The 19,979-nt window shown below is 43.7% G+C and overlaps 1 protein-coding gene across 2 annotated transcripts in view; it reads right to left on the reverse strand.

Moving 5' to 3' along the window:
• Nucleotides 1–14,662, reverse strand: part of rab11fip1b (RAB11 family interacting protein 1 (class I) b) — a 51,106-nt gene extending 36,444 nt beyond the window's left edge. For both annotated transcript variants that reach the window (XM_063210789.1, XM_063210788.1), the window contains exon 1: nt 14,010–14,662. In XM_063210789.1, coding sequence (XP_063066859.1) covers nt 14,010–14,359 — 350 coding nt within the window. In that variant the 5' untranslated portion in view covers nt 14,360–14,662. The remainder of the gene's footprint in view (nt 1–14,009) is intronic.
• Between the last annotated feature and the right edge of the window lie 5,317 nt (nt 14,663–19,979).

Raw genomic sequence — 19,979 nt, forward strand, 5'->3', positions numbered from 1 at the left:
GAGCAGCAGCAACCGCAACAGTTAAGGCCACAGAGTTCACAGCTATGCAAAGCACATGACAGCACAGCAGGGAGTATAGCATGGCACTGCACTGTACTGTACGGGCAAGCGGCTTATCCATCAGAAAAACAATGCATACTGTACTGAATGAAGACGTATGATACTCAAGTTAGCACACAGGTAAACGGCTGTAGTAACGACCCTAAGAATCATTTGTAAGGTCCTTACCGTACACAATTAAAAGGCTGTGGCGATGCCACTAAGCTGACAGACAAAGTCTTAGAGACGCGAGCACTAGACGGTAAACTACAATGGGCATCTTTCATTAACCCATTGTGTCCTGGTGCGACATATACGCTGCATTCAAGTTCTTGAGATTTGAGCTGCTTTATTGGAATGTGGGTATGTTAGAGCGTAATGAACACATTCTATTGCAAAATGAAAGTTTTAGCTTTTAAATGCAACTTATTTTAATGTTTTTAGGCCAAGATATTTCGGTTTTATCAGGGAGAGGGCACCTTTTCATAAAAAAAGGGCTTAGGCTAAAATGGACAGAAGCTGAAGAAGTGATGCAGAAACAACCAACAGAAAACTGTAAGGTGCAGTGTACAGGTAGACTAATTGGCAAAACCAGTGTATGTAATGAACACATTGAGAAATGATGATGACACATTAGCACATAATTACACGTCTGTAGAAACGACCATAAGTTAAACTAAGTAAGTAAACTACCCCAAGTAGTTTACAACCCTAAGTAAACTACTGTCGGTCGAGCCCTAGAAAGTCAACATTAGCTGTGGATTTTTTAAAAAGCAAACATAGATGAAAAAGTGCTGTAGTAAGCGATAAAGAATGTGCAGTGTTTCCCACAGAAATGTTGGAAACTATGGGGGCAGCCGGGATTTTTTTTATGGGGGCTCGGGGCGCATTTAACACGGGTCATTGGTCATTGGGGGGGATGCTGGGTGTTAGGGTTGGGGGGGGGGGGGGGGGTCTAAATGCAAAACGGCAAAACAATGAGTAAAGTATGACATTTGAGCATGGAGAAACTAGGCCTACAACTGTCCCAACTGTCCCTTTTTTATTGCTCCCAAACCCAAGTTAACTTCAACAACTTGACTAGGCTTTTGATCCCTGTGTCTTTCAAGCACTCATGGTTTTCTCTATAGGATGTATTTACTCCAGGAGGAAAATGCGAAGGAAATCGTTTTCCAAATCGTTGTTTAAAAAACGGAAGTCACTTAAAAAAAAAAAAAGTACATTTAGTAAAAGTTAGTATTCATGAAAACAGTAACATAAGTGAATGGGCAGCATGAATTCTGGAAATAAACTACTAAAATATTACGCAGTGCACCTTTAATGTATTCTTTAGCGAGGCATGTTATTATAGTAAGCATTACGCAGTTGCGTAAGGCATGTCTATATTTGGACTAGGAGCCACCTCAAAGAACATCATCACAGTCCGCTGCTCTCGACTTCATTCCAAAACAGTAGGGTGATGTTTTAATGAAAACACTCCCACATACCCATGAGCATTCAGGAGAATTACACTGAGAGGGAGCGTGTGTGTGTGTGTAAGAGAGAGAGAGAGAGAGAGAGAGAGAGAGAGAGAGAGAGAGAGAGAGAGAGAAAGAGAGAGAGAGAGAGAGAGAGAGAGAGAGAGAGAGAGAGAGAGAGAGAGAGAGAGAGAGAGAAAGAAAGAGAAAAAGAAAGAGAGAGATAGAAAGAAAGAAAGAAAGAAAGAAAGAAAGAAAGAAAGAGAGAAAGAGAGAAAGAAAGAAATAGAAATACATGAAGAAAGAAAGAAACAGAAATACATGAAGAAAGAAAGAAAAAAGAAAGAAAGAAAGAAAGAAAGAAAGAAAGAAAGAAAGAGAGAGAGAGAGAGAGAGAGAGAGAGAGAGAGAGAGAGAGAGAGAGAGAGAGAGAGCTACAGAGCAAGAGAGGGTGTGGACTTGATTTGCACAACTTGGGTGCACAACTTCCAACATCCAAGGTAAAGATTTACTGCAGACATCATTGGTAGTGACAACTGGTCCAGAAATAAAACTTCTTCACTGGAACATGTTAGTGCGTACACACGCCACAGCCTCCACCCACTATGACTCAGGCAACAGTCTCTTCTCTTCTTTCTTCTTGCCTAGTCTGCGCTCACTCTCTGTCACACAAACACACACATGTCACGCACACAAGCACACATACACACACACGCTAACGCACACATGGACAAGTGGACACACACACGCACAAACACAAACACAAACACAAATACACACCCTTGACACTGCGTCTGTTGTCATGCACGTTTCCATGTGCCAAAAAACCCTCTCGTGACACTCCTCATTATCATTATTAACGCATGGTGACACTGAGAGCAAACAACTGTTGCTCCTCCCTGGCTATATAACAGGGCCCAGTGTTGCCAGATGTACGATAACTATCATATTTGTACCATAATTTTGTCCTTTTGACCTCTGTGCGATCAAAAAAACCATGATATACGTGTACGATAATTCTCATTCAATTCATTGTGATGCCTTGAAACAACAGTTTGGGTCTTGTATGATAGTTTCTTCTCAAATAAGCGCTCAAAAATGATAATTTTGAGGTTGTGGTACTACAATTCAGCATTTTCCATCTGGCAACACTGATGGGGCCTATTAGCCTGGCTATTGGTAAAGGCTAACCTGGCTATTAGTAAAGGTTATGTCACATGGTGTCTGCACTGTACACAGGGCATGGCTATACACGCCTATATGTCATTATAAACAAGCAGGTCTGCGTCTGTCTGTGTGTGTGTGTGTGTGTGTGTGTGTGTGTGTGTGTGTGTGTGTGTGTGTGTGTGTGTGTGTGTGTGTGTGGTGTTACCTGCCCAGCAGCTCTAAAGCACGTCAGAGGGCTGAGGGAGACAATGGCCAGGGGAACTGAATGGCAGCTGTCTAAAACAGTAAAGGGCGTTGAGGTATGATGAATACAAGAGCAGAAGTAACTGCTGAGACAGCCCGTGGTAGAACAGGAAGTTGCCCCATAGGCCTACATGAAGGTGTCATCCTGGGTGGGACTGTGAGAGAAAGTCAAGAGGAACGTGTGTGTGGGTGTGTGTGTGTGTGTGTGTGTGTGTGTGTGTGTGTGTGTGTGTGTGTGTGTGTGTGTGTGTGTGTGTGTGTGTGTGTGTGTGTGTGTGTGTGTGTGTGTGTGTGTGTGTGTGTGTGTGCATTACTACTGAATCAGCTTAACCGTCTTCTGACAGTCAAGCATATCTGTGCACAGCCAGGGATGGTGGCAACAGTTATAAATCCTGTTACAGCCTGATGATTTTTGTATGTCAATACAACAGGCAAAACACATTCAGTTATCTCATTTTACAAAAGTTCACACGAAGAAAGCACAAGACGTATGCGCGTGCAATTTCTTTTCAGATTAATTCTTAGTCCATACAACAGCCAAAATACATTCTGTTCTCATTTATACATGAGTTCACACAAAGAAAGCAAAGAAGTACGCATGTGTGATTTCTTTTCCTCCTCGTTTGATGCTCGCTGAAATGTTCACATGAGTATTTCATTAGCATATTGCACAAAGCAAAGCCCGGAAAATAAATCCTGCATGCATGGGGAAAAGCTTAATCTATGCAAATAAGGAGGATTTTCACCATCAGAGGCTGCTGCCAATCACTGCCAATCATAGCTCAGGGGTGCAGTTCTCTAAACCATAGTTGCTAACTATGGTAGCTACTTTGTTGTTTGCAATGCAATTTCCCATTGGCAACTACCCAAGTTGTTAACTGCCTAGCAACTACCCTTTTAAAGAAACACAGACCTGCATTTCCTACTTTACTTCAGGAAGCTTTACTTAAAAGAGTGAAGCAAGACTAATACTAATTCATTGGGACAACAAGAGCCATACAAAAAGGTGAATTTGAGTTGCAATTTGAATCATTTCACATGCACTGTACAAAAGTAGCTGGTGTCGAGATGACCGGTTGATGTTTTACGCCCGCATGGAATTGTGGGGCATTTTATTGGAACAATTACATGAAACACGGAACCAAACACCACATGCTAATGGCACTTTGATGGAGAAGATTTGTGATTGTACATACAGTAGCCTAATTGTCATACATACATATATACAGTAGGCTACATATATTTTCGTGTAAATTCATTAGGGTGGGGTGGGTGGTTGCAGCCTTCAAACAGCTGTGCCAACTGAATTTGATGTCATTTGTTGTAAGAGCCTTACAATGTGCACTATGTAGGATGGTGGCCAGAGTAGGTATTGCAACTATGCTGCCCATTCCCAAACTTGATCTTTTAAGAAATGAACTAAATATTTACTAGTTTACCACTATGACAGTACAGTAAGTTTTACAGCTAAACGGTCTATTACTGGAAATTCAAAATGATGATCCACCTTTTCATGTACGAGTGTAACCAGTCATAATGGATACTTTGAATTTGATGGTGGTGGAAAAAGGTAACAGTTTGTGAATGAGCAGCAGGAATTCTGGAAATAACCTAGTAAAAATATCACATACTCTAGCTTTAAAGGAGCATAAGGTAGCGCCTGGTACACAAGACATGTAATCCTGTACCAACATGGATTACATAACAGATCTGGTTACTGAATGGCCTACTACATCTGGGCTACTTGGCAGACAAGTTAGCCATTTTGGTTTGTTCCACCATTTTTTAAACTGAGTATAAAGAGAGCATCTGGCTTCACAAGCATGCATTCAGAATATGGCTATAGATGAGGATATAGCTCAGTATGTGTGTATGTGTGTGTGTGTGTGTGTGTGTGTGTGTATGTGTGTGTGTGTGTGCGTGTGTGCGTGCGTGCGTGCGTGAATGCATGGTTATCTAAGACTATGGGCAGAATATGGCTATAGATGAGGCTATAGCTCTGTGTGTGTGTGTGTGTGTGTGTGTGTGTGTGTCTGTGTCTGTGTCTGTGTCTGTGTGTCTGTGTGTCTGTGTGTCTGTGTGTCTGTGTGTGTCTGTGTCTGTGTGCGCACGGGCGCGCATGCATGTGTGTGTACGTGCATGGTTATCTAAGACTTCCTGGGCAGGCGAGTCAGCATTAATGCTACAGCATATTGTTCCGCAACCCCCCTACCACCACCAATACCACCATCACCACCACCACCACCATTCCTCCCGGCCTCCCCCTATTCCGACTCCCAGCGACCTCCATATCCTGCATTGCAGTGCGTGCGTGTGCAAGGGTACAGATAAGACCACTGCACCATCACTTCACCACCACCTACAGCAGCTGCAGACAGCTCTTATCACCCCAAGACAACACAAACAGTTCAGGGCCTTTATTGACTTTCTTCCCGCTTTCTCCATACCATCTCATAGTTATTTTACTGAGCCAGCCAACAGACTTGTCAGCCTTGGGCTGTCTGTCAATACTGTGACAGCGAGTCTTCAGGTATCGAGTGCACTACAATATGCGACCTTGCCTCCTCCACGTGTGCTTGTTTCCTTGTACCAGGAAGTAATGTGTCATGATGACATCACTGACAACAGCATTATATTTCAATATCTTGCAAAAGCTCAATTGTAAAGTCTTCGTCTCATTTGCAATTGGGATGGTGAATGAAAAACAGTCCCTCAAAAGTTGTTGTGGCTATAGCTGACAGCTGGGAAACTTTATCGGTTTCCCCACGGAGGAGGAAACAAGCACAAGTGGAGGAGGCAAGGCCGCATATTGTAACGCACTCATTATCTCCTCCCAACCCTAAAGGGAAGAGAGCAGCACAAGGCCTGAGTGATAGATATGGAGGGGGGACGACGACTGTATGCAGCATGTCAGAATTTGCTAGATATGGCTGGGCACAGGGCCGCTGACAGCTTTGGTCATGCCTCCGATTAAGTCATCTGAAAAGCCCCCGCCATTTCATACATGCAATGTGAAAAGGGGACCCAATTCTGGGCCCTCCCTCTCCTTGGACACGGAGCAACTGACCCCTTTGTCCCCACCCACCGTCAGCGGGCCTGCAGCTGGGTATCTGGGAATGTACTGACTGAACATGGACAGTAAATAGAGCGCTGATTTGTAGTCCATTATATATACTGTCAATGGTACTGAACAATACTGTAAACACGACAAGGCAAACTGACCACTTTATGATATGACTGGAAATGAACATGGAACATTTGCTGCTCTATAGTATACTTTCTATACTACCAACCTATATACACCACAGGCCATATCATTAAGCAAACCATGCAACCCAGTTTGGGCATTATCCCCGATTAGCTTTTGCCTTGATGACTGAACAACTCGAAATCCTTAGCCTTGAGTAACATTTTCTATGCTATTATGCAGGGGTTGATGCTGTTAACCCATAGTGTGACCAACAGTAATTTGTCTGTTTCCATGTTGAATATTCCCATACTGGGCATGCAGTGAACACTATTCATCATAAGCTAACAGGGCGTAAGCATGTAGCCTCGTACCTCACTGCCTATCGGTGTGGACCGCATCCCAAAAGTTCTTGCACGACACAAAATCCAAACTGTGCTGCACCTGATTAGACCAGTGTTGTGAGGTTTCTTAAATATTTCATCTGTTTGTGATAGGTCTATGCATTTATTGGTTTTACCACCAACAAAGCAGATTGGCATCATAAAAAGGCGTATTTATTTTACGGCAGTGAATTTTGTGTTGAGGTGCAATGCCTTTGCAAGGTAAGCCGTGCTCTATGCAGCGAAGTTCTCTTGCTGTGGCGAATTTCTGTTAGAAAATGCAAAAATGCTCTGCTGTGCCCTGATCAAACCCATGCCTAACCTTAACCTGTCAGTAAAGCATCATTTCTTCTGCTTTACCTTTCCAAGAAAAGCTAAACAAGCAAGGGACGTGGTGAAAGTGTGGCGAAATTGTGCCCTGACCAAAACCATGCCTAAACCTAACCTGTCGTAGGGCGTTGTGGAGCACGCTTTAACATTGACACAAACGCGATAGGTGGTTCAAGTCGGTGTGTTATCTTAACGCTCTGGTAGGGCTGCACGATTATGGAAAAAAATCTTAATCACTATTATTTTGGTCAAAATCGTAATCACGATTATTAATCACGAGTAATTGATTTTTTGCAGATTATTTTGAAAATTATAACAAGATGAAATATAATCAAGAATGAATTATATACGGGATGAGCAAAATAAAATAAATTGTAATAATTATGTAAAGGCAATAGCATGAAACTTAGGTGGACAGATTTCTGGCCAGAAACACCAGCCTGTCAGAATGTTCTGGCTTCAAGGGTTCTCTCAAAGGTAGGTCACTATTGCCACGATTAAATCATGATTGAAATCACGACTTATATTTCATGATTTTATCACGATTTTCGATTAATTGTGCAGCCCTACGCTCTGGTATGATGTCATGTTGCAAAGAGAGCACCTCTTTGGTAGCATGATATGATTCCACATATGCCCGACAGCCAGTACACTGGCTTTGGAATAAATGCATTGTGTTGAATGGTAACGCTTTACTTTACGGTACAGTATTTACTGTGTACTTTCTGCGTAACAATAGGGTAACAGACAGAAGTTACATGGTATCTAACAGGTAAAAAGGGTGTAATTACAAAGTAAATACTATGTAATACACATATCTCAAGAATTACTATGAAACTACTGCGTATTTTCTAACCATGTAATCATCAAATTTCTCTCTGTTACCCTGTTGTTACCCAATTAATGGTATTTACTTTGTAATTACCCCCTTTTTACCCGTTAGATACCATGTAACTTCTCTCTGTTACCCTGTTGTTACCCAGAAAGTACACCGTAATTACATAGGGTAACTGTACCGTAAAGTAAAGCATTACCTGTTGAATATTCACAATCTGAGGTGACTTGACTTTCTGTGTTTCTGTGTAGTGCACAGAGTTTTGAGACCACCTGTAATGTCTCACAAAAGGGGGGCTAGGATGTAATTGGCTGCTTGAACTTATCAACCCCTGCCCCGTAATGTCATGTTTAGCACCATTACACACCATGACAGAACTTCATTGGGGCGAAAAAAGGGATGTGGTTTCACAGCAAAGCAGGGTGGGCCAACAAAAAGTGAATGGCAACATTTTCTCTTCATTCTTCATTTCACCAGGGAACGTTCACAGTTAATTCTGTTAAGCACTTGTTGTGTTCCAGCACTATTAAAGCATAGTAACTACCAAGATGGGAGTTAACTCTGGTCATTGCAATGCAGAGAGTGGTGATGTGGTAGCCTGATTATCATCGACTTTCAAATCTCTTTCGAGACTTGGTCTGACCAAGAGCGTAACAATTAACATTTCCCAAACGGCATTTCCCAAATGGCCTACCTTGGTTTGCTAATGATTGTTTGCTTCCAAACAAAGTGGGACTGAGTTCCCGTATGTGCGGGAGCTCAGAAAGTACTTGCATTGCTCTTGACCTGACTGGTAGCAACGCTGAAGCTGTTGCGTCACTAGGAGGGCACGGCCTGACTAGTGATGTGGAGCCACTGGCTCGTTACTGTCACAGAGACCATGAGTCACTCCTTAACTAATCTAATGTACCAACACGGGGGCCTCAAAGCCATCTCTCTCTGTACGGATCAATGGTCTGCATTGTCTCTGGATCCATATTTACCAGTGGAGCAAGGACTTCCTCACTTCCGACAATAACAAAGATAATTCACCAACGTGGATGATGCAGAGCTCAACAAATCACACAGCACCGTTTGCTGGTCCGCCTGACAGACATGGATTGTGGATATATTGATTCTCTCTGCTGACGAGCGAGCAGGCACGCACACACAGATGAATGCCGATCTTGTTTAGTGGAACTAAAATGCAAAGTTTAACTGTGTAAACAACTACTGCCGCGCACACACTGCATGGAAGATAATCAAACATGTACAGGTGAATAGAGTAGTGCGGTAGAGACAGACGAGAGAGAGGGAGAGATAGAGAATGAGAGAGAGAGAGAGAGAGAGAGAGAGAGAGAGAGAGAGAGAGAGAGAGAGAGCAAAATAGGTGGTCTCAAGACATGACGCACCAACACCACGAACATAAGGCAAACACCAGGATCCGGCCGACACAGCAGTGTCGCTGACAGGTTTGGCTGCCTGGGCCCAGGACAAAGTCACCCGAAAGGGCACCCCTCCTCAATACATACAATGTGATCTAAGCAGAGGCAATTCTAGGTTCAGGTTGGGCCCCAAGAGAAAATGCAAAAGAATGAACATTTGCACCAAAATCACCACTACTGTAGTACAGTATGGGCTGTTATTCACTATCTAGGGGCTTGGGGGCCCCAAGCGGCTGCCTGTCTTGCCTGGTGGCAAGATGATGGCCTCTGGATCTAACCCAATTCTTAGTCGGTCCTCTCTCTGAGGCACCAGGACAACTGACCCCTTTGTTCACCCGGTCAGCTTCCCTGCTCCACACAGTCAGGGGGAAAAAACTGTTACAGAAAGGAATGCACATCTAGATGTGGGCTTAACCTTGGCCACGGGAGGGAGAGCAGAGTATTGCAAAGCAAGCTTGTGGCAAACAATCTGACGCGGAGAGGGCCAACATGCTACACAGAGGTCTCGAGCTTTTGTCCTCTTCAAAGCAAATGATGACTCATCTCAGCTTCCAAGAAATGATTGCCAAACATCTTTGTGGAAAAAAATGTGAAAAATAATGACAGATAAGTCATATATTGAATGAAAACAGCCAACCTGCGATTGAAATAGCTAATAATAATAATAATTAGAATAATAACTACCTTGCAAATGAAGGACGTAAAATGAAAATAATTGCTAGCTTGCAACTGTAATGAATAAAAACAAAATAATAACGACCTAGCAGCATTCATGAAAGCGCAATGATGTTAGATGTTTCATGTGTACACAATGTACCCACAGACAGGGTTGCCAGATGAGACTGGCGATTTCCAGCCCAAAAGATGCACAAAACCCAACATGCCCAATTTGCACTAAATTCTATTGATTTCTATGGGCACGAATTTGCAGAAAAACTCACCCAGATGCCCTTTTTACCAATTTTTAACCACAGATAGCCATCCCAAACAGTCCAATTGGGCGGGAAACAGCCCAATCTGGCAACAGAATGTACCCACAGAGGGGAGGGACGTCACCTCACCGGGGCCCAAAATAGACTACCGGAGAGGCAGTCCAAAGGCTGAGAAAGCAGAACAGGTGAGTGCACTCTGCCATGTAGCCCGACTTTCTGTTATTATTAGCAGATAATAGGAGAAGTGGTGCATGCAGATACATCAGCTTCCATGGGTAAGCGGTTAGGGGGCGTCAGACTTGTAGCCCAAAGGTTGCCAGTTCGATTCCCGAGCCTTTGCGTGCCCGCACTACGAGAATGAAGGACAGCTTTTACCCTACTGCCATTAGACTCTTGAACTCAATTCGATCGCCACTGGGGGCTGGCCCCTTGCACAGGTCCGCCATGCTGCAGACCTGCTTTCTGTTGTTTGTTGCTGACTGTGTTAACACATAATAGGAGGAGTGGTTCAGGGTGCAGGTAGACTCATCATCTTTGAAAGCCTTTGCAGTCAACACACAAAGAGACAAGACAAAAAAAGACCTTTGTCATGTGACTCTGCACCTGGTGGTTGGAAGATGGGAGCTGAACGAATACACTGCATGTGCATTCCAATATGTGACCTTGCATCCTCCACTTGTGCTTGTGGCCTCGTACCAGGAAGTAATATGTCATGATGACATCACTGACAACAGCATTATATTTAAATATCTCACAAAAACTCAATTGTAAAGTCATTTTCTCCTTTCCAAACTGGATGGTGAATGAAGAATAGTCCCCCAAAAATAGTTTTGACTAGGCTGACAGCGGGGAAACTTTATTGTTTTCTCCACGGAGGAGGAGCCAGGAGGCTGGGCGAGGCCACAAGCCCAAGTGGAGGAAACAAGGTCGCATTGTGCACACTGTGGTGCACTCTGAAAGGGAGACAAGTGGTGCTCTCAGAGGAGGAGGTGAAGGAAGAGGAGGGAGGGGGGAGGGAGAAGAGACCCTCTGTCCTTACGCACGCACGCACGCACGCCTCTTATTTTATCACAAGTTAAAAACATTCCATCACATAAACACGAGCAGGTCCCCACCGCCCCCACATGTTATTTACTGCAGGCCCATCACCCATTTTATCACAAGCTCAAAATATTCAACCACACTCACAGACACCCAGTATCACTATCCATCTTTGAGGGTGTGTGAACATACATAAAACACACAAGCAAACAACAGATCTTCCATCTCTGGCTTATAGACTGTAGGCTTACATGATGACACACAAAAAAATGTCCATTTCTGCACGGTTTCAGGACAACCTTTCTACCGCCGCCACTCAGAAGCACACACACACACACACAAAACACTCCAGATCTAAGGCGAGGGGAGATCTGAGATCCACTTACCATTTGCGGCTCAGGTTGCACCTTGTACTCCGAAAACACGCAGACTCACACGTGTGAGCAGCACACACATGCACACGCACCCACGCATAGTACAGAACACAACATCATCACAAGGTCTCAAACAGCAATAGAGCAGTGGTTTTCAAAGTGGGGGCCAGGGACCCCTGGGGGGCCGCGAGGGGATGCAAGGGGGCCGCAAGGGGGGCACGAGGGGGCCACGAGGGGATGCAAGGGGGCCGCGGTAGGTTGGCAGGAAAAATATAGCAAAATAAACTGAATAATTTAAGAAATAAAATAACTTCAGTTAGAAAAGCTAAGCAAAAACTAAGCTAAACAATCCCACTGGAATCATTTTCTTCTGTACAATGTAAATGTGGTTGTATGTATTGTGCTTTCTGTGGTAGAGTACTTCAATGGGTTAGGAGTGCACCAACTTCGAACTTGTGAAAACGGGTGCACAGAAAAAAACAGTGTGGGCACGGCACGGCCTATTTTAGGGGGGCCTTGGCTGGAATCTACCAATACATGGGGGGCCTTGTCATGGTAAAGTTTGGGAACCCCTGCAATAGAGCACAGGAAAGCCTTCAAACCCAGACTGTATTATAGGCTTGTACTATGATCCTGGATTCAGTCAGTCAGAGTAGGCCGAAGACAACAGATGTTTGTGAAACATTCCATTCCAATCTATTCTATTCCAGAAAGCACTTCAGCAGTATTCTTGCATGCTGTTCACATACATATTTCATATGGATACAGGACACAGACAAGACAAGACAATGCTGGCCTTTTAAAAGAGCAACACTGGCCTTTTAAAAAAAAGCATTGTTGAATGTCAATATATCAAACCATGGAGACCACCCTGATAGAAAAAAAGCCCCAATGTCAATCGCTACCTGAAACACCCTCGCCTACAGAACGGAAGGCTGCATACCACAGCAATTATCAAAATGTCTGCACACAAGGTTTTTAAATGTCAGTGACAAAACACGCTTGTTCCATAAACATGCGGTCCCATCCAGCCATAACCAGGGTAACCAGGGACACGCCAATCCCATCTAGTTTGCAGAACCACCGAGGTTTGCTTAGAGAGATTTTTCTTCAATGCACTGTCTGACCTTGTGTTGAGCACTGAAAGAAATAATAGAAGTTCCACAACACTAATCTATGCTCCCAAATGAGTTTGGGCCTAATAGCAGAAACTTTTGCACGCTCAGTTGCACTTTGATGAAGGACTGAGCGTCATGTTATTAGACTTTTGGGAGCATATCAGTGTTGAGGACCTGCATTATTTCTAGGGGTGTAAATCACAGCCTCCATGACGATACGATACAGTATCAATTTCTTAAAGCGGGGATTCGATTATTTTCTATACTTAAGAATTCCCCACGATACGATTTGATTTTTGCCAATTACTTTTCCACTTCTATTATGTTATGGGGCTAGGGCATTAGACAGGGGTCAGCGATTCGATTATTTTTGATTCTTAAGAATGCAGCACGATACGATACGATTAAATCGTCGGCCGTAGGATCGATGCATCAATACATATCGATTATTATTTACCTAATTATTTCTGTTCAGTTCTCATCTGTGTGACCCAGCACCTGTATTAGTAGTGTGCCCACATTCTGTTTTTTAAAAACTGTATTGAGCCACATTTGTTCACCAACAAAAGGGGTTCACATGAGCACACACAATGAACTTCCTCTGAAGGTAGTACCACTTGCAAAGTGTTTGTTGTGTGTGTGTGTATACTACTGTAGCCTATCTGCTATTCAATCCGATAAAGAGAGGACCACAACCAAACGCACAAGGGTCATGCTCAAGCATCGAGCAGCCATGGCACTGGCACGTCCCCAGCCAGCAGAGAGCTGATGACAGCCTATGGAAGTTCGGCACCCTGCCCCACTGGTGTACAAAGGGGATTTACAGCCAGTGTGAAAAGGTGTCAACCCAAACAGCTGGCTACCCAGATGTGACTGACATCCACAGTTCTTGGTCAAACCTAAGCTGAAGTTGTGGTGACGATTTACTTCCTACCACTCACTGCAGGTTCTACTCTTGGTAACCAGTTGTCAGAGAGACCAGTAGTTTTGTGACACTGGCTTATGGGCTGACAGACAAGCGCTTCAAATGATGGGATTTGATTCATGACCTGAGTTTTGAACGAGCTTCTTTAACATGACGTGCTGATGTCACATGGTTATAATAATTACAGACATGGCGAGGCCTATGTCGCTGTAATACGTGGGGAAAGAAAGCTGTAAGGGGCTAATCCCAAAGCCTTTGAAATCAGGCCAAGCAATATTGAAGTCAGCTTTAAAAAGGGGATGAATAATTAATTATGGTAAAACAAAACCAAACAGGCCTACCTAGCTTTGGCCAGTCTGTCCTACATGGCGCAGTAGTGTTTTGGTGACAGCTGACAGATTTGCCAGTAAAATGTGACGTTATTAAGGACATCATCAGCCTACCAAAACACTCTCATCTCTCGTAAACATTCTTATATGTTAAAGTCAGTCTGTGAACCACATGTGGCGTGTATTCAGACACATTTCTAAGTGTATTCAGACAGAATCACTTACTCTGTTTTATTGCGGCCCTTGTTTTGCTCCAGCTCAAGCAGACTGACCACTGCCTGGCCGAGCAGCTTGTCTATTCCGACCAGAGCCCTGTGCATGACCTGGACGTACAAGGTACAGCGCTCCTTGTTACTCTGGTGAAAGAGCGGCAGGTCGAACGTGGCCTCCTCTTTCCACATCGGCGCGACGCATTTCTCGGCCACCGACGTGGAGAACCTGTCCTTGGCCACCTGCATGATGGCGTACGCGTCGTTGGTGCCATTCTTGCCTTTGATCCGCAGGTTCTTCGCCTGGAGTACCGTTACCTGTACGCTCGTCGGAAACCATTGCTGACTTTGGTCAGCCAGAGACATGTCTGTATTGCGCACGGGAAAGTCGGTCCAACTTGTTTATCCCCGTGTGTCGTCTTTCTCTGCTGAATTAGTCGGCGCGCTTGCCACAAAAATCCAGGAAAGTTTAGTCAGCAACATTCAAGGAAACTTTCACCTCATATGTGCAGTGGAGCAGTATCCTTGTGGGCGTGGCGAGTAAAGTGACGTGTCAGCCTGTTGCTTCGAGGCGGGCCTGCCCTGCTTAATCCGATGCCAGGAGGATTAGGCCTCCCGCATAGGCCAATCAAATGGCCTCCTCCTTGTACATCGTATAGCGCGCACCAGAGAGACTTTCCATTAATGCCTTTACAAATAGTAACTGTCCTTACAGTTGTTTTACAAAGCCTTTCAATTGTTTACCCCTTACCTGAGATGATTCGTGTTCCTGTTCTCAAGTCACACAGACAGACATGCCTACTCTCAGTATAGGTGTAAGGTCCTCTTGCAAGGACAGACCAACTTGTCATTCTACGCAATGTTGGTGGACAGAGCTTTCTGTGTTGCTGCCCCAGTCTACCTATCCACAGAATATGCCACCCCCCCATCAAACAAACAAACAAACAAACAAACAAACACACACACACACACACACACACACACACACACACACACACACACACACACACACACACACACACACACACACACACACACACACACACACACACACACACACACACACACACTAGTTTCCTTCAAAAAGCTCGTCAAATCCCATCATTTTACCAAGGTATATGGCCTCTACCCCCCCCCCCCCCCCCAAAACACACACACACACACACTGCAGCTTCCATCCACCTTTTTGTAAAGTGACCGTGGGTGCCATGACAGGCACTGCATAACAAAGTTGTTATTATTACGCCAACCCAGTGAACTAAGCAGAACTCTCTGGATCACAAAGAAAACTGCAGAAGTGAAGTTGCATGTTAGTATATGAAATACAAAATAGCCTTTCATACCCATGCACTAGAACATTATGTAACATTTCGAGGGGGAAAAGTATTTACACAAATTGCTCCCCCTCTCCCTCTCTCCCTCTCTCTATCTCTCTCTCTCTCTCTCTCCCCAATCCAATCTCCATAATGACTCAGAAGAACACTCATGGTATCCCACTCCAACCACCTGTAGACAACTTTAGTCCCGTCTGGATTCTTCAGAAAATGAGATAATACACACAGATATGAACTGATCTTCTTCCTCATTGCACTCAGGGAATATCTCAGCACTGCAGGCCTACTGACAAGAGTTGCATACTAATGGAAAAGACGACATTTCAAGCATCACACCTTTGTATTAAACCATAGCTGGTTTTACCAATAGGGTCGAACTGGTAAGCTGGCAACCAGGCAACCAGGGCACTGTCTTGGTGGGCCGGGCCCTCCGTCATCAGGGGCCGATACTGTTGTTTTTGTTGATGTTTTTGTTTTTTCCCCTTCAAAGGAGGGGGTGGGGGGGCTGCTCTTTATTTTTAGCTCAATTTTTATATTCCCCTCCCTGATTATTCCTGTGTTATATGTGTCTTGAAATGTCAATGTGAGCATTTTGTGTATTTATGTAGGCCTATTTACGTAAGCTACTGGACACCTGAATTTACCCCTGGGGATCAACACATTTACTCTACTCTACTCTATATGCCAAAGATGCCCGGGGCGTTTTTCAACCGCAGCCCAGTACCAGGCAGATTAGGCAACTGTCAAGGGTTTGTAGGGGCCCACAACAATCACCTCTACCATGGTTAATACCAGCAGAAATAGTTCAAGAGGGCCCCATGTCTATATCTCGCCTAGGACCCCCCCCCCCCCCCACACACACACACACACACACACACACACACACACACACAATGGGTAGCTCCGGTGCTGTACTGAACTTGTGTATTTGCAGCTGAAATCCAATCAGCCCCTCTCTGACTGGCAAGAACGCCACCATGGGATGGACCTGATTATTGTGTTATACGGTATGCTGTAATGAGATAGATGGATAATGAATATCTTCCTTTCACACGGATCTACACCCACATGAATTACATTTCATTTAGCAGACGCCTTTATCCAAAGTGTCTTTGACAGATAATCTGGCAGACCAGTGCCTTACGTAATTTGATTGAATTCATCTATGCATGCATGGAATACTGTTTAGAGAAATGGTCATGTTTACAGTATGTTGAGTCTATGTAATATAACGTAATGTACGGTAATGCAATGTAAAGTAATGTAATTTGATGCTTTTACACTTATAGACTTGGGGTTGGCAAAATAGTAATGGCCAATCTGTTACTTTCATTAATATAATAGCATTTCAAACTGCATTTCATTGCCCTGTGTTTATACTGAATGATAACAATGAAGTTGAATGTCATTTAATCAAATCGCGATGTTAATTTGATGGGGTTATTTTCCCCATCAGTCACATTTGCTAGTGATCTCGGTTGATCCCCTAGTTACTGATTGGAGGTAGTCCACCAGCAAAATGGTGAAATGACTCCCCCTACTGTTAACATACTGTTAAAACAACACCACACTGCTACCCACCTGAAGCGGACATATATACATATTTATTAAGTTCATTATGTCTAACTGTTGAAAAGAAACCCCTAAGTGTTTAAGGACATATATACAGTTCGGCTATATTCAAAATAATTACTACTACTACTACTACTACTACTACTACTACTACTACTACTACTACTACTACTACTACTACTACTACTACTACTACTACTACTACTACTACTACTAATAATAATAATAATAATAATAATTTTGGGGTTTTCTTGTGGTAATTTTAGTGACATTTAGATAATTTTCATGCCCTTGCAAGATTTAGATTATGAACAAATACTTCTGAATTCCCTTTAAAAACCTTCACAGCATTGGGGGTTGAATATATTTGAGCACAACTGTGCACAAAGTGGTGCAGCACCACAGTCCTATAACATCAAGGAAAAATGTATAATCTTTTCATAGGTATGCATTTAAATTAGGTAGGTCTACATGCATTTCCCATGGTTCCCAAGGTTCCCCGTGTTCACACATCAGAGGGAACGCCTGGAGCATATCCACAGGCAAGACGATATCTTGTCAAATTTCTCTTCGCCTCTTGGCTTGTACCCCCTTCTGTCATCCCTCCCCTGCCTCAGAAGACCTCAAAGCACGCCTGGACTCGTGATCTGCCATTTCCTGCTGTTGGGATTTTTGTATTTTCATAGAAACTAGCCCATACTCTTGAGGGGGGCTTTTTTTGCTCCCATACTCTTGAGGGGGGCTTTTTTTGCTCCCATGTTCAGCCTTACTTCAAAACAAATCCCCGGGAACAGGGCTTGTCTGGGGGAGAAATAGGGCCCGGGCACCCTCATAATTAGCGGTGCAGAACTGACTCACCAGTGGGCCCCTCACCTCCGTGGACCCATATTTTCAGAAATGTAGAAAAAATGACATTTCTGAAAATAGAGGCCCAAGAGGGTGCAGGGCCTACCAAGACGTGCCCGCTATGCCAAATGACCAGTCCAGCCCTGCCCGGAATTACTGATAGACCCATCAGGCACTAGGTTTGTTATACAGCACCACATGCTTCATTCATCATTCGTCTTTAGCTTTGTGTATTAAGTGCTAGTCATCTTTTGATCTCTGCTCATTACATGCAGTTGTTAGAAGCCAACACATGCAGGGCAGCCAAACCCCTGCTAAGGGCTGTTACGTAAAAACCTTCATGTATTCAGTTCTTGACAGGGACAGCCATAGCCTAATGGTCAAGGCGATGGCTTTAGGCTCCCATCCCACTATTTGGTACACAGGATTGCCTCTGGTGAACACCACTGAACTAAAAGAATAAAGTGCACTAAAGTGGTGGACACACACAAGTGGATTTACAGTACATGTTGAGCTCAAAGCTCAATGAATATACTGTGAACTACACTGCCACCTACTGGTAAAGTAAAATATTGTTCATCAAGTATAAAGGAAGAAAGTAGATATCCGTTTAAAAGTATAATGGATAATTGATGAAGGAAACGGTTTAGCTATTTTGGCACCACACCACCAATCTGAGGCTGGGAAATTGAGACAATGCAGCATCATAACCCCAAATAGGAATTGCCCTAAAGATGTGCATAGACACACGTCTATCACATTTCCATCACATACCAATTCCCTTTCACAGCTGCATCTCAGTGGAGTACTGTAGAACAGACCCACAGTCAGAGCCCCTTAGCGTCTTCCACAACAATAATAGGCACCACGAGACATTGCAAGGTCATCTCAGATTCACCACTACTGCACAATAACTATGCAGTGTCTGTGTGTGAAGTGGGCAGTCTTTTTTTTGCTCTCTCTCTCTCTCTCTCTCTCTCTCTCTCTGTGTGTGTGTGTGTGTGTGTGTGTGTGTGTGTGTGTGTGTGTGTGTGTGTGTGTGTGTGTGTGTGTGTGTGTGTGTGTGTGTGTGTGTGTGTGTGTGTGTGTGTGTGTGTGTGTGTGTGTGTGTGAGAGAGAGAGAGAGAGAGAGAGAGAGAGAGAGAGAGAGAGAGAGAGAGAGAGAGAGAGAGAGAGAGAGAGAGAGAGAGAGAGAGAGAGAGGTGATGTGCATGTGTGCATGTGTGCATGTGCGCAGGTGTGTGACATCATGGTGTGTGACATCATGGTAAGTACTACTACTACTCTCTTTTACAACAAGGGCATACCCTACCCCCCCCCACCTCTCTGATTCGCAGCCACAGGCGCACACATACACTCAAAAATCTAATCATGTTTTGAAGTCCAAGATTACATTCAGAATTATATTTTTCCTCTTCAACTGAATGAATGAACCACTTCATACCCCAACTGACTCCCATTCAATCCTGCCCCATAGTGCAAGGGATTGTATTGCAATGCAATGCAGTTTAATCTGATCTCAAAAGCGTGTCAGAAGGTATCAGTCCATTTCCGTTTATTTTTTCATTTTTTTTCCCAGAAGTCTGAGGTGGATCCTGTTATATTCCATTCCAATATTCCATGCTCTCAATGTCCTCTTGTCTCTCGAGATGATATGCATTAATCATCCCTAGCAATTCAATGCAGGATTCCTCATCATTTCAAAAAGGAATATAAGATGAATTTTAAAAATTCTCAGTTTAAAACTTGTCAAAATTGGCTGTGAACACAAAAAAGTAACTACTGTATTAGAGTAGAGTAGAGTAGAGTAGAGTAGAATAGAATAGAATAGAATAGAATAGAATAGAATAGAATAGAATAGAATAGAATAGAATACAATGCAATACAACACAATACAATACAATACAATACAATACAATAGGGTAGAATGCCTTTATTGTCATTAGGAGCCTCTTATTTTCTATGTGCTTACCTTGCAATTTCCAAGGTGTTTCCCTATGAATCTGGCAAGGACTATAATGCACGTTGGAATCAAGAGAACATACCACAAAATCGGTGGTTGAAACTTGTAACTGTACACAATGTAACGATATGTCAATATCAAGACTGAAACACAACAGGAAATAAGATGGGGGGAAAACACAAGCAGCTATGATGGTGAAACACTTCCCTCCCTCTCTACCACTGGGCTTGCATCCAGCTAAGGCAACGTAACATGACGTCTGTCTGTCTGC

The sequence above is a fragment of the Engraulis encrasicolus genome, chromosome 11 (assembly GCF_034702125.1).
Source record: "Engraulis encrasicolus isolate BLACKSEA-1 chromosome 11, IST_EnEncr_1.0, whole genome shotgun sequence".
In the NCBI taxonomy this organism is placed as follows: domain Eukaryota; kingdom Metazoa; phylum Chordata; class Actinopteri; order Clupeiformes; family Engraulidae; genus Engraulis; species Engraulis encrasicolus.